Here is a 22148-nt window from a genome sequence, read left to right as displayed (position 1 = left end):
GTATACAATTTATATAAAATGAATATGTAATTGTTTTATGCAATAAATAGGAAAAAAAAAAAAAAAAATGTTTGCATCTAAAAGTTTTAGCAAATTAACATAATAAAAAACTATTTTAATTATTAAAAAAACATATATTGCAATTGTAATTATATAAACAATTTTTAGGCATATTAGACCTTTATAAATGTTAATGCCTTATTTGTTTCTTTTTTTTTTCCCAAAGTTTTATAGTTATATGTTTAAACAATAAAATTTATAGTGTATATTTTTTTTTTATTTTTTTTTTTTTTTGTAAATATGTATATATATATATATATATAAATTGATGAATAAAATAAACTTAAGCACCATGTATACGTATGTGCTCAACTGCGCAAATTCCTTCTCTTATTAAAAAATCTTTAACATTATTTCTTTTGTCTCCTTGTAGTTGAATTATTGAACCATGCTCAATATCTTCTATAATTGTTCCATTACAATTAAATTCCTATTAAATTATTATACATAAAAATTAAATATATTAATTTAAAAAAAATTTAATTTTACTTATTTTGTTTAACTTTTTTAAAATTTTGTATATACCTTTTTTAAGGCTCTGACCATCTTTTTCAAATCATATGCTTTTCCTAAACCTTGTACAGTAGTGACACTTTTTCTACCATTTCTTTGTTGATTTCTAATATCTATAATAAAAAATAATTAATTCATAAAATTATAATTCTGTGATATATGGAATTAAATTACTTTGTATGAAAAATAAATACTAAATTTTATATTAGCATTTTACAAATTAAAAATAAAAGTGAAAATGAAAAATTAAAAAAAAAATTAAATAACAAATTTAAAAGGAATCTAGTATTTATAAATAAAAAAGTAATAATAAGGAAAAAATATATGCTCATATATATAAATATACATTAAAAATTATAATATAAAATTCAGCTATTAATAAGTAAATTGCTTTTAAAGAAGTATTAGTAGAAAAAAGAAAAATATATTGATATAACATTTTATATATTTAAATATTAAAATGTAATAATGTAAAAGCATAAAGTCGTGCTTACGTATTAAATTCGTCGTATTGGATTTACCATTCCCCTTATCGACAATATTTTCATTTGTAAAGGGGTCATTAATACCAAGATTCTGTATAGCGAGGTTCATCAAGATTTAATAAGACGAATTATAAATAAAATTTGTTTAAAAATTAAAAATAAGATAATAAATGGGCAAAAAAATTGAAGTATAAATATATATATATGAATATATAAGGTTTCCTTTTTCTAATTTAAAAAAAAAAAAAAAAAAAAAAAAAAAAAAAAAAAAAAAAAAAAAAAAAAAAAAATATAAATATAAAAGTAAAAGTAAAAATTATGAAGAATTGTAAAAAAAAAAAAAAAAAAAATAATTTAATTTCAACGGATGACCATAAAAAAATATTTTTTATATAAATTACATAAATTTTATATAATTTTTTTTTTAATTTTATATGTATTTACTATTATTTTTTTAAATTCGTATGTATTTACGAATTTTTTTTTTTTTTTTTTTAAATAAAAAAGTTTTGCATGCTCAAAGGTCGATAAAAAAAAATGCTAATATACTGGTAATTAACTATAGCGTGGCGCAAATTGGAATTAATACGAAAATGCAAAACGGTTAATTTTTATGAAAAAATAGCAAAAAATAAGAAAAAAAAAAAAAAATGAACTTATTTATATATATATATATAGTATATACATATATTTGTACATATATATTTTCAAAAAATTAATTAACATGTTTATAAAAATATTTTTTTATTCATAATTTTAAAAATTAAGGCATTCTCGATGCAAAAAATTGCACAGCTATTTTTTTTGTTTGTATATAATGTATGTAATAAACTTGCACACAATATAAGAAAAATATAAAAAATGAATTTTTATTTAAATTCTAAATATTCGTTTTTCTTTATATATCTACAACAATTAAAAAATTAATAAAACAAATGAAATTTAATATTTTATTTTTTTTAAAAAATGTTTCATAAAAAGGAAGTTAAAAATTTTCATATTTTTACAAGCAACTAAGAAATATACATAAACTTTTAAGAGAGTTTACTGGGAAAATAAATAATTTATCTAAATTATTGAGGAAAGTTTAAATTATTTTAAAATATAAATATATATATATATATATAATTAAAATAACATCCTTTTTAATAAATAAAAATTAAGTATAATATCGTTGATATATATACTTAAAAGACGTAATTTTATTCCAATTTAAAAATTACCTAAATTTTCTGATATACCATAATTTATATTATTTTTGTTTAATGAGAGGTTTTTTATTATTATATATGAGTCAAACACTACATTATAATGTCTTTATATATATATATATATATTAATATTAATTTGATATAATTTTTTATATATAAATATGTACAGAAATGTTAACAGTTTTTGTATTGATAGAATGTTAATATAATTTGCATTAAAAAACAGATATTTGTTTTTTATATAAAAAATAGGTAGAGTTATATGCATAGTAGAACATGAGAAACAATGAAATGATATGAATGCATGAAACTCTTACCATTAAATACATAAAAACTATTATTTTTATAAAAGTCACTTCTCGTTAATGTACAAAGCATATCACATTTACTTTATGCTAAAATACAAAGGGAGAATGCAAATAGTACTATAGTTATTTTTATAAAAATTTCTTGATTTTTTCTTCATTTAAAAGTTGAGTATTGTTTTAAAATTTAAGAGAAATTTTCTTTTGTCTACTTTTCATAAACTGGAAATAAAATGTTATTAATTTCCCACACTTACAAGTTTCAACTTTAAATATACTAATATCAAAATATATAAATAATTCAACGTTTCAATATATTTTAATTTCAATTTATTATCATTTCATTATCTTACATTTCATTATTTTAATTTTTAAATATATTTATATTTATCATTTTAATATTTGAGTTGCATAATGTAACAATACAAAAATACCTTGAGAATTAAATAATTTAAGAATCAAATTCTTTTTAAAAAAGAAGATAAATTTATATATTAAAAAAAAAAATTATAATATTTTAAGTTTAAGAAGAACACTTAATAAATAAATAAATGAATTAAAATTATACAAAGAGAATAAAACCATTGCATATAATAAAAAATTCATATAACTATAACAAATTCAATTTAAAATAATTAAAAATACATATTTTTGATATATTTATGAAATTAAAATTAATCGCAAGAAAAAAAGTATACTTCGTCAAAAGTATACTTTTTTGTTACATATAATTTTTTTTTTTAAATTTCATTCTCACATATATTAATGTATCGACAAAAAAAAGTACTGCTCATAATTTTATTAATGATTACATTAAAATCATGCACAATATTAGTTTTTTTTATTATTAAATTAATAAAATATAAAATACTTTTATTCTCAAAACAAGTATGTGAAACATTAATAGTTTTTTATAACAATTTAAAAAAAAAAAAAAAAAAATCATTAATTATTTAATAAATGATTTATAATTTTATTATATAATTTATTTTTTTTTAATTTCTGCCTCTATTAATATAATTGTATTGAGTACCTTTATAGTGGATAAACAAATTTATTAATATATTAAAATGAGATTTTGGTTCTCCAAAAAGAAAAATAGTTCTGAATGCATCAATAATAAAAAAAATAATGTAAGATCACTTTAATTTTTTCTTGTATTTTTGGAACAGTTCTATTAACCTTATGTTTTTTAATTTATTTTCTTCTAACAGGATGAAATATATAAAGCAGTTTTAAAAAATAGAGAAGCAATAGATGCTTTAGAAAAAAAGCAAGTACAAGTTGAAAAAAAAATTAAGGTAAAAATTTAAAAAGGAAATTTCTAAAGTCCTATACATTTCATTGTTAAGTTGCACACCATTTTTATTATTAATGGAAATATATCTTTAATTGAAAATTATTTCATTTTTTTTTTTTTATAAACGAAAAGGGTAATAAGATAAATGTTTAACGTATTTTATTCTCTTTTTAGCAAATGGAAATTGAAGCAAAACAAAAAGTTGATCAAAACCAAATGAACAATGCAAAAATATTATTAAAAAGAAAAAAATTATATGAGCAAGAGCTAGAGAATATTCTAAATAATAGATTAACATTAGAAGACAATATGATAAATTTAGAAAATATGCATTTACATAAAATTGCAGTAAATGCCTTATCATATTCAGCCAACACACATAAAAAATTTAATAATGAAATGTATGCTTAATATTAATTTAAAAATTATATAAATATACATATATATATGTATATATATATATTTAATAATTAGTTATGTATAATATAGCACAAATTAAAATATTAAATTATTAGATGATAAAAATATACATACATTTATATAAATAAATATAATAACAAAACAATAAAGCACAATATAATTATATATTAGTAATAATAAATTTAGAAAAAATTTTATTATTGATATTGCTTATAATTTTCATTATCTAAGATTTATAAAAATAATCACAGTGTTATATGTATTAATCTTTTTTAAGAATTATGTAAATTTTAAGATAATGCTAATATATATTTATTATTTTTATAAAATTTATAAATTATTTGTATTCTTTTTATTATTATAGTAATACACAAAAAGTAGAAAAGATCATTGATATTATACAAGAAAATAAGGACATTCAAGAAGAAGTTAATCAAGCTCTAAATTTTAATCTAATAAATAATGTTGACGATGTAATTTTTTTAAAATATATTTATAAATTTTTATGTGTTTTCATATATATAAATATATATATATATATATATATATATATATATATATATATATATATATATATATATATATATATACTTTTTTAAGCCTATATTATAAAACATTGATCTTTAATATACATAAAAATACATTTTTTTTTTTTTTAATTTCATAAAATATATCAAAATATTATAGCTAATTCATTTTATAAATATATTTTATATTTTATTAATTCAGGATGAAATAGACAAAGAATTAAATTTATTGAAAGAACAAAGCATGGAAGAAAAACTTAGTAATATTCATTTATTATTCTGTATTTTAATATAAATCATACATAAATATTTAATAATTCATTAATATGTATTTTTATATTCTAGGTGTTGAAGTTAATAAAATACCAGAAATTCCAAAAGGTAGAATCCCAATATTTTTTTTTATTTTTCTTTTTTTATAAATATATTCTCTTCACTCATATATTTATATATTTTTTAATTTTATTTAGATGAAGAAAAAGTAAATTTTACAAATATTGAGAAGGAAGTTTCAAAAGTTAAAGAAGAGGTATAAATAATTGAAACAATTATGTATATATATATGTGTTATATCACATATGGAAAATATTCTTTTTTGCATTATGTTGTTTTTAGTCTGACGACGAAGAATTAAAAGAACTAATTGGAGAAATGACTTAAAATATTTACTTACAGGAGAAAAATGAGGAACCCTTGTTAAAATTTTTATGAAATATATAAAACATACTTTTGAATTGAAAAAAGAATGTTGTAATTCACTTTTTTTACATTTCTATCATACTAATTTTTTTATGAATGAAAAAGTTATTCGTTAAAATTATTTTAATTCAAGTATTCTTTTTTTCTTTTTATCTTTATCCTATTATTAAGTAATAATAATATAATTGTGTTAAATTAATACAAACTTTTTTTTGTTTTGTTTAATCTTTTTCTTATGATAATTTAAAATTTTTTTTTTAAATTATAAGAAATACTTAGATATATACAAACTTATTTTACTTTATTTTAAAATATTCATTTATACAAATTCATAAAAAGAAGCATATATATTTTCTTATATTTATATTTAATAATCATAGAACAATGTTCTTTTTATTTCTTATAAATCATTATGGAAGTTCCTAATAAAAAAAAAAAAAAATCAGCAAATAAAAATTTATTGTTATATTATGAATTATATATTTGAAAATATTCTCATTAAAATTGAGATGAAAATACTTTTACGTTTTTCTTTTAATTTAGAAGCAATTTGTCAATACATATATTTTTTTTTTAAATTAGTTTTAAAATTATATATTTATATTGTAAAAAAATTTGAATATTAAAAAAAAATGAAATATATGTATAAGCACCTATGATTAAAAAAAAAGATTAAGGTAAATCACTATATGTATAATAAAAAAAAAAAAAAAAATTCAATATATCCTAGTTTCAATAAAGAATAATATTATAAATTTTTTTAGATTTTTTGGTTTTTTGTTTTGTGTAACAGTAAAGTAATGAGATAAATTAATTTTGAATACTTGTTATATTTGTCTATTACGAATAGTTTCTTCTATTTCATAAATTTGTTCTTCAATTTGTTTTTCCATTCCTCTGTATTCGTATTTTATTCTATTCATTATCTCAATGATATATACCAGTATATCTTTCAATAAAAATATTTCATTTTTTTTAAAATAATAATGCAAATTCTTTATATCATTATTATAATTTTCAAATAATTTTTTATATTTGTTTATAATGTTCTGTGTTTTGCAAATATATATAATCTTTTTTTCATCAGTTTTCTTATTATTCTTTTCGTAATCATTATTAATTTTAAATTCATTAATAATTTTATATAATAATATAAGGATGTTTTCATTTTCTTTAGTATTTTTTCCATAGTCTAATAACTTACTTGATTTATTACAATTTCTAATAAACTTTTCATTTCCAAAAGTTTCTATTTTGTCATTTTCAAATTTTTTTACGTCAAAACGTTTGTAATAATTACTGTTTAATGATGAATTTATATTGAAAATTTCATTTCTACTTTTTCTTTTTTCTATGGAGTTTTTTTTTGTCTTAGTTATATGTAACAACTTATTATTTCTAATATTTTTTATAAAATCATCTATAATTATATCAGATTCACTTGAATTTTTTTTATATAATATTTCTTTTATATTTTTCTTTTTATAATTCATCTCTAATATATTGCTGTTGTTTTGTTTCCTATTTTTTCCACAAGAATTTAGCATTATTACATCATTTCTCAATATTCTTTTATTATTATATACATTTTCTTTTATTTTGCTTAAAATTAAATTATTATTTTTGTCATTATTAAAAGATTCGAAATTATAATCTGGATAATTTTTTTCGTAAAAATGTTTAAAATTTTTTTTATTCTTTATTTTAAAATTTTTATTTAATTCGGACGTTTTAATTTCATTACAATTTTTATGTAATTTCCCTTCTAATAAATGAATTTCTTTATTTTTTTTATCTACAAAATCTTTATATGGAATAAAAATTGGACATTCAGAACTTTTTTTTTTATCATTTTTTGAAATTAATGGAAATTTACTTTCATTTTCCTTATCTATATTATGATCAATTGAATAATTATTTAAATTTATCTTTTTTCTTAATTCATTCATATTTTTTATGTAAGGTGTTTTTTCATTTTTTATCTTTCCTTTAAAACTATTATATAAATTACTTTTATTCTCTTCTGAGATGCAATTTATAAATTTATTTATTTCCATATTAAAAAATATATCGTGTTCTTCATATTTTTCTATTTCCCGTTTTATATTTAAAAAGCTTTCATTATTTTTACCTTTCAAAAATAAGGTACCATTTATGTTATGGTGATTGTTATTACTATCTAACACATTTTTATAGCATTTAAAGCAACTCTTCAAATATATGAAAAATTCTTTATAATGTTTACCACAAATCTTTTTTATAAGAGCCTCCAATATATTACATGCAATAATAACAACATTATTGTAATTTTTATTATTTGTAATATATTTAGCATCTTTTATTTTTAAAAATAAATTTTTTATTTCTATTTCATCTAAGTATTTTTGCTCATTTCTCGTTTTTCCCTCTAAAACGGGTATAACTTTTTCTATTACCATGTTTACTGGTTTATGAATTATTTTATTTTTAATAACATAAATCGGTTTATCTACATATTTATTTTTATATATAATTTTAGGAATTTCTATAGTTTTTTCTTTTGTTACAATCTTTGGTATATGTTTAATTTTTTCAACGTAAATTGTTTTTTTAACATAAAAATTTTTATAAATATAATTTTCGTGTAAATCAACATACTTTTTTTCAATATATTTAATGCAGGGAATATTTATATAAGAAGTTTTATAAAAATACTTTGGCTTTTCAACGAATTTTAATTGTTTAATTGGATCTAATATTAGAGGTTCTATATGCATCATAATATTTATTTATTTTAAAAGCTATAAAAATAAATTATCATTTGTTCTAATTAATTTTTCTAATTTTCGACTACGAATGGCAATTTTATTGAAAACCTTTTTTTTAAAGGATTTTATTTAATTTATTTTGTAATTTCATAAACATATAAAAAATTTATAATAAATTGAACATTTATTATGAAAAGAAAAAAATCATATAGGAAATTTATAGAATTAATCTAATGATATTAATTTCTTAGTAAAACAATAAAGCAATCATATAATTATATTTTTAATCACATTAAAGTTTAAAATTATTTTTTTAAGTATTATGGTGTTCCTAATATATAGCTATTAAAAAGTGTAAAAGTTTAGAATTTGCAAGTAATTTTCATAAAAAAAAAAAATTGAGAATTATTTACAATCCTTGTTACAAAAATATTAAAATTTTGATGAAGCTAATTTACTTAAATGTAAAAATAAAATAAAAATCACTATATATATTTTTTTTCTTTTTTTTAACGCTAACCAGTTAGTTACATAGGAATATGTAATTTTTTAAGAGCTGAATTATCACAATATTAATTTTAGTTGGTAATTTCATAAATGGTTGCCGTTTTTAGCAAACATCAATATAACATTATATAATTAAATATTTTTTTTTTGCTATATTTGTAAATTTTATATTGCGTGTTGAGAATTTAGAAAGTAATCATCGTTCTAAAGTAAAAAATATATATATGATAAAAAAGAGAGCTTTACATATAAAAAGTAAAACACAAAAATTTTCGAATGTAGCTAAATAAAAAAATTAAAATATTACAGAAAAGCATCTATTTAATTTTTCTGTTTTTTAAAAAATTATTAATGATATAATCACGTATATTTTTAAAAAAAATGAAAAAAATATAGCTTAAAAAAAATTCTTGGTTATTTTCCTTAAATAAAAGTTTTTCTCACACATTAGAGAATATTATTTTTGTAAATAATAAATATGAAAAAATACAAAAAATATCATTTATATATACAAAACTCAGGATATATTAGTGCACTATAATAATAAATATATTTATACCTTATTTTTTAATGAATCGTATTTAAATGTTACACATTTTTTTTTTTACACTTTATAATAAAAAATGTTTTTAAGGATAAGTTTATATTTACAATTAACACATTTTTAAAAAATTAAAAATGGAAAAAATTAATCTAAGAAAAATAAAAGAGCAAATATGTAAACTGAAGGGGGAATTATAAAAAGTTAAATGATGAAACATAAACATAAAAAAAAAAAATTTAAATGTAAGACATATTAACTAAAAAGCTATTTTAAAAGAAAAACATTAACGTCTTTTATTCATATAAAATGGAAACAGAATGAATGTTAAGGAAATAATCTAACATAATTGCAAGACTCTATATTATTTTATCTATTTTTGCATGCTTTAACCTTATACAGGAATAATTTTTATGAATTTTATAATTTTTTTTTTTTTAACAAAAAGCTAGATTCACATCATTTTTTTTTTTTTTTTTTTTAATATTATTACCATATTTAAAAAATCACATGTTAATTAAATTAATTAATATATAATTGGATAAATAAGTAATTTCATAAATAAAAATGTAATTAAATAAATAATTTAAATAAAGAGAGTATTTTTCATTCTTTTTGATATTTAATGTTTTATTTTTGTAATATAAATTTTTCTTATTTTATTTACTGATTTACTCTTTTTAAAATATTTTTATCATAGTAAAGCTTTTTTATGCTTGTCTTCTCTTTATAAACTAAAATAATTCATATATATTAAAATTAAAAATGGAAGATAATAAATGTGATAACTCCTATTCAACGAAAAATAAGGTTACCGAATTGTTAAAATCACCATATGTAAAATATGGAACTTCAGAAATTTTTTCTAATGCCTCTATGCATTTTGAAAAACCAACACGAGAAGAAAATAAAAAATACCACATTGAATACTTAAAGGTATAAATGTAATAAAAGTTGAAATTTAATTTATTTTATATTTTACAGTTGTTTTTAATATATAATTAATGTAGCAAATAAAAAATTAAGTTTAGTAATTTTTTTTTTTTTCTTTTTATCTCCTTAGGATGGAACAGCTATATACTATAAGCGAAAACCAGGATATATAAAAAACTTCTTTTGTTGCTATTAAGTAAATAATGTATTTTTTTTATTCTTTATTTTGATTTTTTATTTAAATACACATTAATACACTTTTTAATAATAAAAATTTGATGATTTTTTTTTTTTAATTTTATTTTTTTTCCCTTATTTTTAATGTTTTATTTTCATTATTTTTATTATTTTAATTTCTTATAAGTGTCTTTTAATTCTGATTTTTTTTTTATAATTTTATTTTTTTGATTTATATTTATAATTTTTCTTTTATTTAATGTTTTGTGTTTTATTTATTTATATTTCAAAAAATTGATGTTTAACTATAGAATATACTATAACGTTTTTTATTTTAAATATTTTAAACTTCTTTCTATGAATATATATAATTAATCTAGAATATTATTTTAAGGGTAGTCACAAATATCACTATAAAAAAAAAAAAAAAAAAAAGTTAAACAATTTGAGGTATTTTCATAAATGTTATTTTGTTTATTAAAATAAATATTTTAACTTATTTTGTTTATAATTCATACTGATAATATAAACGAAAGTTACAATTTGAAACATTAATTTTGTTATAAACATTAATTTATTATCTTATAATTAATTTTCCTAATATGATGATTATCGAATTCAGTAGTTTATTTTTTAGGTGTATTAATCTATAAAAAATATATTTTTTTATGAAAAACTCTACATTATTATGTATGTTTTAATATTTATATATATTTATATATATATATTAATTAATATAAATTTAATAAACAAAAAAAAAAAATTTATTCTTCATGATTTGAGTAGAATAAAAAAAAAAAACAAAATAATTAATAATACATGTAATATGATATTTTTAATTTAACAAAAAAAATAATAAATTATAAAATAAAATAAAAAAGGTAATGTTATATTGTATTTAAATATATATCCTTTTTAAATTTTGCATCTCTGTTAAATTTATAAGCTTATATTAAAGTATAACAATATAAAAAAAATGGATAATCCAACATTAAATGCTGTTATAAAACATAGAAAAATACCTAGTTTGATACTGCGTTTTTCCCTTTTTACATTCTGATGATCAAGTAAAATTAAAATGCTTATAAATGAAAAAATTTCAAACATATAAATAAAATATGGAAAATATTTTCTTTCTATTAACATGTCATATGGGTCTAGATCAACGTTTAAATTTTTTATAGACATCATTTTATTAAGTATATTTATTAAATAAATTTTTCTTCGTTTCTCCTTTGTTCTGAAGTATTTTAATATATACAATACATTAAAAGATAATAATGTTTTAAATTCTAAATACATAAATGAAAATTCATATTAAAGTTTAAAATTAATGCTATTCTTGAAAAATATAAAGAAAAACATTGCTATATTCTGATTTCAATTAAACTATTTTTCGTCTTCATTAGTTGAATTAATATCCAAATTTATTATGCATACTCTTTATGTAAATTATTATATTATATTAACTCTCGTATGATTAAAAAAAAATGGCATTTAATACAATTATTTAAAAAATTAAAATTCTTTTGAACTTACATATTATTCATATTTAGTAGTTATTCTTTTATATTTTTGAATTAAATATCTCATGTTATTTTTAATTAATTTTAGAATTTTTTAACTTTTTTTTGTGGAAAAAAAATATTTTATAAAAATATTTATAAAATTTAACATATATATTCTTTAAAATATCTCTCTAATCTTATTGATATTAATGCTTTTTCTCTTTTTATTGTTATTATAAACTATTTTTTAATTTTCTTGAGCTAAGAAATCCACTTTTTTACAGCTATAATTTTCATTTTACATTTTATAATTTAATAATAAAGAAAAAAAAATGAAGAAAAAATAACTAAAACTTTAAAATGGATTATGTCAAAATAAAAACTCACATTTAACTTAAAATTTTTTAAATTGTTATAAAAAAAAAATATATATATATATATTTATATATGTAAATTATAATAATAATAATAAAACAAAATATGTTTCAAAATAAAAAGTGAATGTTAATTTACTAAAATAATTTATGAAAATATTATAAACGAATTAAAAAGTATGATTATAAATATATATTAAGTTGTAACTTTATTTTTAATTTTATACTTTAAATGATGATATATATAAAATAAATTGCGATAAAATGAATAAGAAAAGAAGCATTGATCATCAACATGAAAATAGTGACATAAATAAAAAGAAATTAAATATTGATAATTATGGAAGAAAAGTATGGGATAAAGAATATTATCAAAAAAAAGTAGATGAAAAAGTCACTAATGAAGAAGATGAATTAATATTAAAATTATTGCCTGATTTAAAAAAACCGAAAGTTCCTCCTGTACTTTCAGAAAGAAAGTTATTAGAAGAAAGAAAAGAAAATTTGTCCTTAGAAAAGAACTTAGGAAAAGTTCAAATCTTAACTCAAAAAACCCCTAAAGAAGAACAGGGAGGATTTTATTGTAAAATATGTGAGTGCGTTATTAAAGATTCTCAAACATATTTAGACCATATTAATGGAAAAAACCATAATAGGATGTTAGGATATAGTATGAAAGTTAAAAGGGTTACGTTAGATGATGTTAAAAAAAAATTAAGCACTCTTAAAGATAAAAAAGATAACAAAACAAAAGAAATTGAAAAAGATGCATATGAAGAAGCAAAAAAAAGTATGAAAGAAATACAAGAAATGGAAGAAAGAAAAATACAAAAAAGAAAAGAAAAAAAATTGCAAAAAAAATTAGAAAAAAAGAAAAGAAAAGAAGAATTACTCTCAAAATTAGAAGAAGATACCATACATTCAGAAATTAAAGAATTAGGATTACCTACTTCATTTGTTTAAAATTATAAGTATATAAATATACATATATCTCTTTGAAAATAAAAATTCTAATTTATTTGAAATAATATAAATATAAAAATTAAAAAGTTTTACACAATTATTTAATTTATTTAAAAATGTACATTTTCTACTTTTCTTTTCTAAATATTTTTTAAGTGATTAATTCTTAAAATGCTTTTATTTTTAACAACATTATTAGCGGGCCACTATTTTTTGGTGTTTTAAAAATTATTAATATTGTAATTTTTTATAAATATAATATTTTTGTTTTAGAATGTTTTAGAAATACTAATGTGTAACTGAAAAAAATGTTTAATACATTAAAAAATTAATTAAAAGAAATATTTCATTTAAATGAAATACATAATAGAAAATTGTTTAAAAAAATTATATTTCCCATATTACTAAAAAAAAAAATATATATATAAAAATATAAATAACAGAATTATTTAAAAAAAAAGAAATATATTTGAAATATAATATGGAACAAGTTTATCACAAAAGTATATTTCATTTCAATTTATTTGATAAATTAATATGTAATGACATTACTTTCATATAAAAAGAAAAAAAAAATTAGAAAATTATTTAAATAAATTAAAAATTTTCTATTTATTATCCTCTTATGTATGTATGTATGTATCCATATATATTTAAAAGTGAAAGATAAAACTAATCTAATATAAAAAAAAAAAAAAAAAAAAAAAAAAAAAAAAAAAAAAAAAAAAAAAAAAAAAAATCGTAAAATAAAAAACAAACAATACCTTATGCAATTTTAATATAAATGTTTTATAATAATTAAAATTAATAAAACAAAAATTAAAGAAGTAAGAAAGGATATACATTTTTTGGCTTTTTTATCACTTTCTCTTTTTTGTAAAATTTTTAATTTATTTAATCCTTGTTCACTTTTATCCAATGTGATATCTATATTATAATCTATTTGATCTAATAATGAACCTTGATCAACTAACATAACAGATAATTCTTTAAAAATATTATGCAAATCAATTACAGTATCAGCTATTTTTTTTAAATCATTATTTCTTTTATTAATATTCACTGAAGTAACTTCGTTGGGTTTTTCATAAAATAGCTGTTCCTCTCCATCAAAGTTTTGATATGATTCAATTTGGTCATATTCATTTGACAACTTTCTAAATTCCTTTATATATATTTTTTGTTTTCTATGAAAAGTTTGAGATAATGATTGTAGTTGAGATGCAAGACTGTGTTTAGCATTTTTTTTCAATTTTTCAATTAAGTTATTTTTATCATCTTCATCATCATTCGAAATGCTTTGAATTTTTTTTTCGCAGTTTTTTATTAAAAATGTTATATCAGCTGACATATTAGTAATATTTTCAGTCAGCTTTTCATCTTTATTTAAAACATTCAAAAGCTTATTTTTTTGTAACTTTTGAAGGTCTAATAATTTACTTTTTATGTTATTTATATCCTCTGAACACTCTTCAATTTTTTCTATCCAATAGGGTGGTAACATTATTTGTTTTTGCATTTCAATGTCTTCATTTTGACGAAGTAAAATTTCTTTACCTGATTCTTCATCATCCAATTTTTCATATGTTGATAATTTAAATCTATTTTTTTTTTTCTTAATTTCCCTTCTATAATCAAAATAGATATTTGTTATATTTCTAAATATTATATCCATAGCCATTTCTTTTCTTTTCTTTTCTTTTCTTTTCGAATATATTTATATTTTTTTTTTTTTCAATTTTAAAAAATCATATCAACCTTTAATATTATATATTTTTATTTAAAATAACAATGTAAATTAAAATAAAAACATTCTTCAGTATTTTGTATAATTATAAGAAATATCTTAAGTATACTTATTTTTCTCTATTTTTTTTTAATTCTTTTTCATCATTTTTCTATAAAATTTATTTATTTTATTTAATATACTTTTTTTAATTTTTATGTTAACTTTTATAAATGTACTTAAATATTTACAATAATATTTTTCTTTAATTATAATTCATTTTTTACTTAATTATGTGGTTTTTTTTTTTTTTTTTTTTTTTTTTTTTTTTAAGAATTGTAGCATTTTAATTTCAAAATTTTCAATGAAATCGTTTTTTTTTATTTAGTAAAAGTCGCACACAAAGTAGGGGATATTTTTGTATATGATTATTTTCTTTTCTTTTTATTTCATGTTATTTTGCACACTTGTGCCATTTTATTACTTTAAAACAACTTATCATATATAAATAAACATTAAAATGATTTTCATTATAAAAATGAAGAGAAATATAAATGAATACAAAAAAATATGGAAAGAAATATATGAATATATATGAAATATTACTTATATTAAAATATTGAAGAAATTACATAATTTTAAATTACATTTTTTATTATATTCCATTAATTTTTAATTTTTTAAATAATTAATTAAACATGAAAAGAATAAATTTGAAATATATCGAAGTTATAAGTTATATATATAACTTCTGAGATTTTAATATATTTATTTCGATACGACTCAATTTTCATTACATCTAAATGCTAAAAATGCTTTCGCTTAAAAAAAAAAAAAAAAAAAAAAAGAGAATAAGTAATAAAACTCTCTATAATTGTCTTATTTTTTTTTTTTTTTTTTTTCTTTTATTTCTGCTATATTTAAAAAATTATTATAAGGATATTATATCAGTATTATATTTTAAGAAATTATATTTGATTTTAAATAGTTAATTTACTAAAAAAAAAAAAAAATTACATTTTTTTTTTTTTTTTTTTCACTATTTCATCTTTCTTTTTCTTGTAAAAAAATTACATAAAAAAAAAAAAGATAATTGTTATTGTAGCATACAACACCATTTATGCTTATAAATATTATTTGTAAAAATTATATTTCAATAAAATATTATTCAAATAGCTTGATTTATTAATATATATCTAGTAACTAAATATATATATTGCAATTATATATAAATATTCAATTAAAAAAAAAAAAAAAGTAAATTAATAATAAAAAAAAAACATAAGTTAAAAAATAAATATATATATTATAAATTTTTAGAATTCATAAAAAAAAAAAAAAAAAAAAATAAATTTCTTTTTAAAAAATAAATTTAAAACATTTTATAATTTTATTTTTTTAAGAGTAAATTTTGTAATATTTAAAAAAATAAAAACAGTTAATACAAGCAAATAATATTCATTCCTTTTAATAAAAAAAAAAAAAAAAAGAAAAAGAAAAAATGGACCTTTCATTATCAGCAGATGATAATATTGATGAAAAACAGAGAGCAGCTGTATTATATATATATATATATATATATACATATAAAATTAATACTAAATAAAATAAATATATAAATAAAATTATAACTATATATTTTATTAAGTGGATATATTATCTCAGATCACATTTATTTATATTTTTATTAAGATTATGTAATTCTTTTTTTTTTATAGGTTTTCTTAGGATTACAGGAAATGATACAAAAACAGAAAGAGAATGTGAAAGTTATGGATTTATGTTTTAATAAATGCGTAACTAAAATTGGACATAAATTAAGCACAAATGAACAAAAATGTATTTGGGATTGTGCTAACAGTTATTTTTATACAAATGTTTTCTTAAACCAGTTAGAAAATAATTTATAATAAAATAATATTTTTTTTTTTTTTTATAAAATAAGTTTTATATAAAGAATAATATAGAATATATTCAAATAATTTTTATATATTTAATTTTTTCCATTTTACGTATATATATGCATTCTTTTTTTTTTTTTTTTTTTTTTTTTTAGGCGCCTTCAGCAAATGACAAAACTTTTAAAATCAAATAGTGATAACATGAACTTATAAATTATCTTTTATAGTTTTTCTTTTTAGTTGTTTTCACTTTATTTTAATTTTTTTTTGTTGAGTAAAAAGAAAAAAATTAAAATAAAGACAACTGTAAATTTGTTAATAATTTCATTTTTATTTTTATTAAGTTACTAAAAGCTATAAGAAAATAAAAAAAATATTCCTATTTAAGTCAAATTTTTAATTATTAATTTTTTTAAATAAAATATATTTTTTTTTATTGTTTTTTATAAAATGTCTTTATTTCAATTAATATAAATTAAAAATAAGAAAAAGGAATCCTATTATGTATTAATTGACATAATAGAAATATATAGATAAAAAAAAAATATATTTTTAATTAAAAATGTTTATGAAGTATAATTAATATATATACACATTACTTATTTTTAACTATTATATTTTTAAATCTATAATGTTAAGTTTTTGTTTTACTTTTTTGTAAAAATGTGTAGTACTATTTATACAATTAGAAGAAAAAAAAGAAAATTCACAACCTTTTTTTTTTATGTAAAACAATATTTTTAAAAAAAAAAAAAAATGATGTAAAAAAATTTATAAATAGTATTAGAAAATAAATATATGTAAAAAGTACATGAATATGAATTATTTATTTATTTACATAATTTTACAAAAAATAGATCAATTATACGCACATGTTTAAAATTAAAATATATTTTTTTATTTTTTAAAATTATAAATTTTTAGTATTATTCATTATTACAATTTTTTTTAATACATAAAACCCTAAAAAAAGTTCTAAGTTTTACTTTTTATTATATTTTTTTTTTCTGAAATTTTTTTTTTATTTTTATTTGTTAATATTGTTTTATTTTATTTTTTTTTTTATGAAACAATTTTTAAAACTTTTCAGTCTTAGATACAGTAGATTTATATTAAAAAAAAAAAAATAAAATAAAATAAAAAAAAAAAACTACAAGATAGTATTAATTAAATATTAAAAAAATATTAAATTTATAATATTTGTAGTGTTAAAATTTTAAAATGAACGAGCATTATGATGTAATAAAATTTAAAAAAAAAAAAGAAAAAAATGTTTCCATTTATATGAATATAAAATAGTTTTAATTCATTATATTCTTTTTTTAAATATAGCATTTATCGACATTTTATAATTAAAAAAATTTTATACATATATATGTAAATGTTTTTTTTATTCTTATATATTAGGTAATTATTTTGGGTACAGGATTAAAAGAATGTATTTTAAGTGGACTTTTGTCTCATTATGGTAATAATTTTATGTATATAAAACTTATATAACTAGAAAAATAAATATATGACTCGTTATACTTCTTTTCATTTTTATGTATATTTATTTTAATTAAAGCTTATATAACTAATTAAATATTAAAACTTATATATATTTGTATAGGAAAAAAAATATTAGTACTTGATAGAAATCCATACTACGGTGGAGAAACGGCATCTTTAAATTTAACAAATTTATATAATACGTTTAAACCAGGTATATATATATATATATATTTAACACATAAACAAAATTTGAAATATTTTAAAATATGTGGATACTGTTAATTCATAATAATATTTATTAAAAAAATAATATATGAAAACATTTTATATTAATATTTATAATTTTCTAATAATTTTTTTTTTTTTTAGATGAAAAAATTCCAAGTAAATATGGAGAGAATAGACATTGGAATGTTGATTTAATACCCAAATTTATCTTAGTTGGTGGGAATCTAGTAAAAATATTAAAAAAAACAAGAGTAACAAATTATTTAGAATGGTTAGTTGTAGAGGGGTCTTATGTTTATCAACATCAAAAAAAAGGATTATTATATTCAGAAAAATTTATACATAAAGTTCCTGCTACAGATATGGAAGCCTTAGTATCACCATTATTATCTTTAATGGAAAAAAATAGATGCAAAAATTTTTATCAGTATGTAAGCGAGTGGGATTCAAATAATAAAAGTACATGGAAGAATTTAGATCCTTTTAAATTAACTATGATGGATATATATAAATATTTCAATTTATGCCAATTAACTATTGACTTTTTAGGCCATGCTGTGGCTCTTTATTTAAATGATGATTATTTAAAAGAACCTGCATATGTTACATTAGAAAGAATAAAATTATATATGCAATCTATTTCAGCATTTGGAAAATCTCCATTCATATATCCTTTATATGGTCTTGGAGGAATACCTGAGGGATTTTCTCGAATGTGTGCAATAAATGGTGGTACATTTATGCTTAATAAAAATGCTGTTGATTTTATTTTTAATGATAATAAGGTGTGTGGAATAAAATCAAGTGATGGGGAAGTTGCTTATTGTGACAAAGTAATTTGTGATCCTAGTTATGTTATGCATTTAGAAAATAAAATAAAAAAAATTGGTCAGGTAATACGATGCATTTGTATTTTAAGCAATCCTATACCAGAAACTAATCAAGCCAATAGCTGTCAAATTATAATACCACAAAATCAATTAAACAGAAAAAGTGACATTTATATTAATCTTGTTTCATTTCAACATGGAGTTACTCTTAAAGGAAAGTATATAGCAATAGTTTCAGCAACAGTTGAAACAGATAATCCATTAAAAGAAATAGAAAAACCACTGGAATTACTAGGATCTATTGAAGAAAAATTTGTTAAAATATCGGACATATATACATCTATAGATAAAAAACCAGAAGATAATATTTTTGTTACATCATCATATGATGCTACTTCCCATTTTGAAACAGCAACAAACGATCTTCTACAAATATGGGAAAATTTATGGGGGCAAAAATTAAATTTTGATGATCTAGCTACTAACGAAGAAAATGAAGGGGAACTTCAATAAATATAATAACTAATTTGAACAATTAAAATAAATAAAGAAATATAATAAGTTAAAATTAACATTAAAATGTAAATATAATTTATATCATAGTTTCTTAAAGAAATTAAAAAAATTATCAAATTATTTACATAAGATAATTCTTGTATTTTTTAAATTTTATTAAAAAAAAGTATAAAATCTTGTATTAAAAAAATAAATTTAATATGTTATTTATTTACAAATTTTTATATAACCCCAAAATATATAAACCATAAAGAAAAAAAAAAATTATAACCTAATAATGAACAAAACGTAAATTACTATTAGTGTTTAATATTTTTTTTTTTTTTTTTTTTTTTCCAAAAGGCATGATTTATAATATATCTTTTGATTTTTATTTTTTTAATAATACAAAACTTTAGTTACCGTTACGGGAAGCTGTTAAAAAAAAATATATATTTATTTAAAATAATATTTATATTATCATAATTTTTTTACAACTTTAGTAAAAACAAGAATAATGTTTTGAGACTTCGTTTAAAAATTATAAATAAAAGCAATATAAAAAGAAAATTAATATGCTTGAAAAAAATAGGACATATAAAATTTTAGCGGTTTAAAGGTTGAATTATATTTTATTCTTGTTATATTCTGAGATTTCAAAAATTATCCATTTTTTACAAATTCTTTTAATAAACTTACAGATTATTCATAAAAAATGATAAAAATTCAATATATTATTTTATTATTTTTTATTTTTTTTTTATAGATATTTAGAATAAAAACATTCCTCGAAATTTTTTATGAAAAAATTAAGTCAAAAACGCAAATCCACTTATAAGTTCTCATATAAAATTTACAAATAATTAATGAAAAAAAAAGCCTTCAATAATATATGTGGAAATAATTTTTCGTCTTTTAATTTTTTTTTTTTTCTTTTTAATTTTTATTAAATATAAATATTTTACAATATAACATTTAACGAAAATGAATTTTTAATTTAAAAGTTTTATATTCATCCCAAAAAGTTTAAAAATAAATAAAAAATATATATATAAATCTTACAAAGATGAAAAAAAAAAAAAAAAAAAAAAAGAAAAAAGGTGATATAAAATTGTTCTATAATGTTTCAGTATTCTATTTTATTATTTTTTTTAATGTAATTTTCTCTTTATAAAAAAATTATATTTCTTTTCTTTTAGTCTTGTATAGTTACTGTTTATTCTAATGATACACTATTATTATTATTTTTTTTAATTTAAAATTGATTATTCATTCTATTTTGTTTTTGTTGATTGGCATTAATCATTGGGTTGTGTACTTTCATATTGCTAATATTAATCCCTAATGATTTAATCATTCGTACAGTATCAGGTTCAACATAAATTACATTCACATCAATTTGTGATTTTTCAGGAACAAAGTCTAAACGTCTTTCTCTTTCTTCTTCTTGTAATTTTAAACTAATACCTCTAACAGGTCCCTTCTGAATTCTTTTCATTAAATGAGTAACAAATCCAGCAACTTTATTTTTCATTCTTTTTGATGGTATTATAGCAACTTCCTCTGTTATCTTTTTATTTATTTGAAAATCAAGAGTTAGTTTTGCATAATATTTTTCTACAATCTGCCTAGCAGCTCTCTTTACTGTTTTCGTTCTTACTCTTCCCTAAAAAAAGAAAAAATAAAATAAATATATAAAGGAAATTCTTTTTTTAATTAATAAATAAAAATTTTTTTTTTTTTTTTTTTTTTTTTTTTTTTTATTAAACAATCTTTCTTTTTCACTTTTTTTCATTCATTTTTAATTCTTTTTCTTTTATATTCTTTTTTATTGAATCTTTTAATTATAAAAACAATATATATTAAAAGATTTTGTTATTATTTTTAGCTTACCATTTTTTCAAAACCTTAATAATGTAAATTTAATTTTTTCTATATTTTATGCATATATATATATATATATTAAAAAAAAAAAGTTATCCTTTTTAAAATTTAATTTTTTATAACATATCTTTATTTTATTAAAAATTTTTCTTTTGGAATATTATGAAAAAATTTTAATTTAATTTATTTTAATTTTTTTTTTTTTTTTTGTATTTTTTCTTTTTAGTAACACTTCAGTAAATTATTTATATATAAATAAATATATATATAAACTTATAGCAATTTTTTTTTTTTTTTTTTTATAATACGCACTTAATTAT

General features: G+C 16.9%; 10 protein-coding genes across 10 annotated transcripts; 5 read left to right on the top strand and 5 right to left on the bottom strand.

Annotated features, from left to right (window-relative positions):
- Nucleotides 1-343: 343 nt before the first annotated feature.
- PGAL8A_00464300 (translation initiation factor SUI1, putative) lies at nt 344-1167 on the bottom strand (the record flags this gene model as incomplete). The annotated part of the gene is made up of 3 exons (XM_028673411.1): nt 344-490; nt 586-686; nt 1068-1167. The coding sequence occupies 3 exons, from the start codon at nt 1165-1167 to the stop codon at nt 344-346; spliced, it is 348 nt and encodes a 115-aa protein (XP_028529866.1).
- Nucleotides 1168-3644: 2477 nt separating this feature from the next.
- On the top strand, nt 3645-5481 carry PGAL8A_00464200 (vacuolar-sorting protein SNF7, putative; the record flags this gene model as incomplete). The annotated part of the gene is made up of 8 exons (XM_028673409.1): nt 3645-3707; nt 3789-3875; nt 4049-4275; nt 4659-4767; nt 5024-5081; nt 5167-5202; nt 5292-5350; nt 5437-5481. 8 exons carry the CDS (start codon nt 3645-3647, stop codon nt 5479-5481), a joined length of 684 nt encoding a protein of 227 aa, XP_028529865.1.
- Nucleotides 5482-6347: 866 nt separating this feature from the next.
- PGAL8A_00464100 (conserved Plasmodium protein, unknown function) lies at nt 6348-8279 on the bottom strand (the record flags this gene model as incomplete). Its single annotated transcript, XM_028673408.1, has 1 exon — nt 6348-8279. The coding sequence occupies one exon, from the start codon at nt 8277-8279 to the stop codon at nt 6348-6350; it is 1932 nt and encodes a 643-aa protein (XP_028529864.1).
- Nucleotides 8280-10080: 1801 nt separating this feature from the next.
- PGAL8A_00464000 (conserved Plasmodium protein, unknown function) lies at nt 10081-10444 on the top strand (the record flags this gene model as incomplete). The annotated part of the gene is made up of 2 exons (XM_028673407.1): nt 10081-10251; nt 10379-10444. 2 exons carry the CDS (start codon nt 10081-10083, stop codon nt 10442-10444), a joined length of 237 nt encoding a protein of 78 aa, XP_028529863.1.
- Nucleotides 10445-11364: 920 nt separating this feature from the next.
- PGAL8A_00463900 (conserved Plasmodium protein, unknown function) lies at nt 11365-11616 on the bottom strand (the record flags this gene model as incomplete). Its single annotated transcript, XM_028673406.1, has 1 exon — nt 11365-11616. The coding sequence occupies one exon, from the start codon at nt 11614-11616 to the stop codon at nt 11365-11367; it is 252 nt and encodes an 83-aa protein (XP_028529862.1).
- Nucleotides 11617-12571: 955 nt separating this feature from the next.
- PGAL8A_00463800 (zinc finger protein, putative) lies at nt 12572-13270 on the top strand (the record flags this gene model as incomplete). The annotated part of the gene is made up of 1 exon (XM_028673405.1): nt 12572-13270. The coding sequence occupies one exon, from the start codon at nt 12572-12574 to the stop codon at nt 13268-13270; it is 699 nt and encodes a 232-aa protein (XP_028529861.1).
- A 775-nt stretch (nt 13271-14045) lies between these two features.
- PGAL8A_00463700 (syntaxin, Qa-SNARE family, putative) lies at nt 14046-14951 on the bottom strand (the record flags this gene model as incomplete). The annotated part of the gene is made up of 1 exon (XM_028673404.1): nt 14046-14951. The coding sequence occupies one exon, from the start codon at nt 14949-14951 to the stop codon at nt 14046-14048; it is 906 nt and encodes a 301-aa protein (XP_028529860.1).
- A 1546-nt stretch (nt 14952-16497) lies between these two features.
- Nucleotides 16498-17110, top strand: TIM13 (mitochondrial import inner membrane translocase subunit TIM13, putative; the record flags this gene model as incomplete). Its single annotated transcript, XM_028673403.1, has 3 exons — nt 16498-16551; nt 16715-16887; nt 17053-17110. The coding sequence occupies 3 exons, from the start codon at nt 16498-16500 to the stop codon at nt 17108-17110; spliced, it is 285 nt and encodes a 94-aa protein (XP_028529859.1).
- A 1008-nt stretch (nt 17111-18118) lies between these two features.
- Nucleotides 18119-19962, top strand: PGAL8A_00463500 (rab specific GDP dissociation inhibitor, putative; the record flags this gene model as incomplete). Its single annotated transcript, XM_028673402.1, has 4 exons — nt 18119-18136; nt 18305-18365; nt 18510-18602; nt 18761-19962. The coding sequence occupies 4 exons, from the start codon at nt 18119-18121 to the stop codon at nt 19960-19962; spliced, it is 1374 nt and encodes a 457-aa protein (XP_028529858.1).
- A 1237-nt stretch (nt 19963-21199) lies between these two features.
- Nucleotides 21200-21840, bottom strand: PGAL8A_00463400 (40S ribosomal protein S17, putative; the record flags this gene model as incomplete). The annotated part of the gene is made up of 2 exons (XM_028673401.1): nt 21200-21610; nt 21838-21840. 2 exons carry the CDS (start codon nt 21838-21840, stop codon nt 21200-21202), a joined length of 414 nt encoding a protein of 137 aa, XP_028529857.1.
- Between the last annotated feature and the right edge of the window lie 308 nt (nt 21841-22148).

The sequence above is a fragment of the Plasmodium gallinaceum genome, assembly GCF_900005855.1.
Source record: "Plasmodium gallinaceum strain 8A genome assembly, contig: PGAL8A_v1_130, whole genome shotgun sequence".
Classification (NCBI taxonomy): Eukaryota; Apicomplexa; class Aconoidasida; order Haemosporida; family Plasmodiidae; genus Plasmodium; species Plasmodium gallinaceum.
Note: the sequence above shows the minus strand (reverse complement) of the source record. Positions and strands in the feature narration are given on the sequence as shown.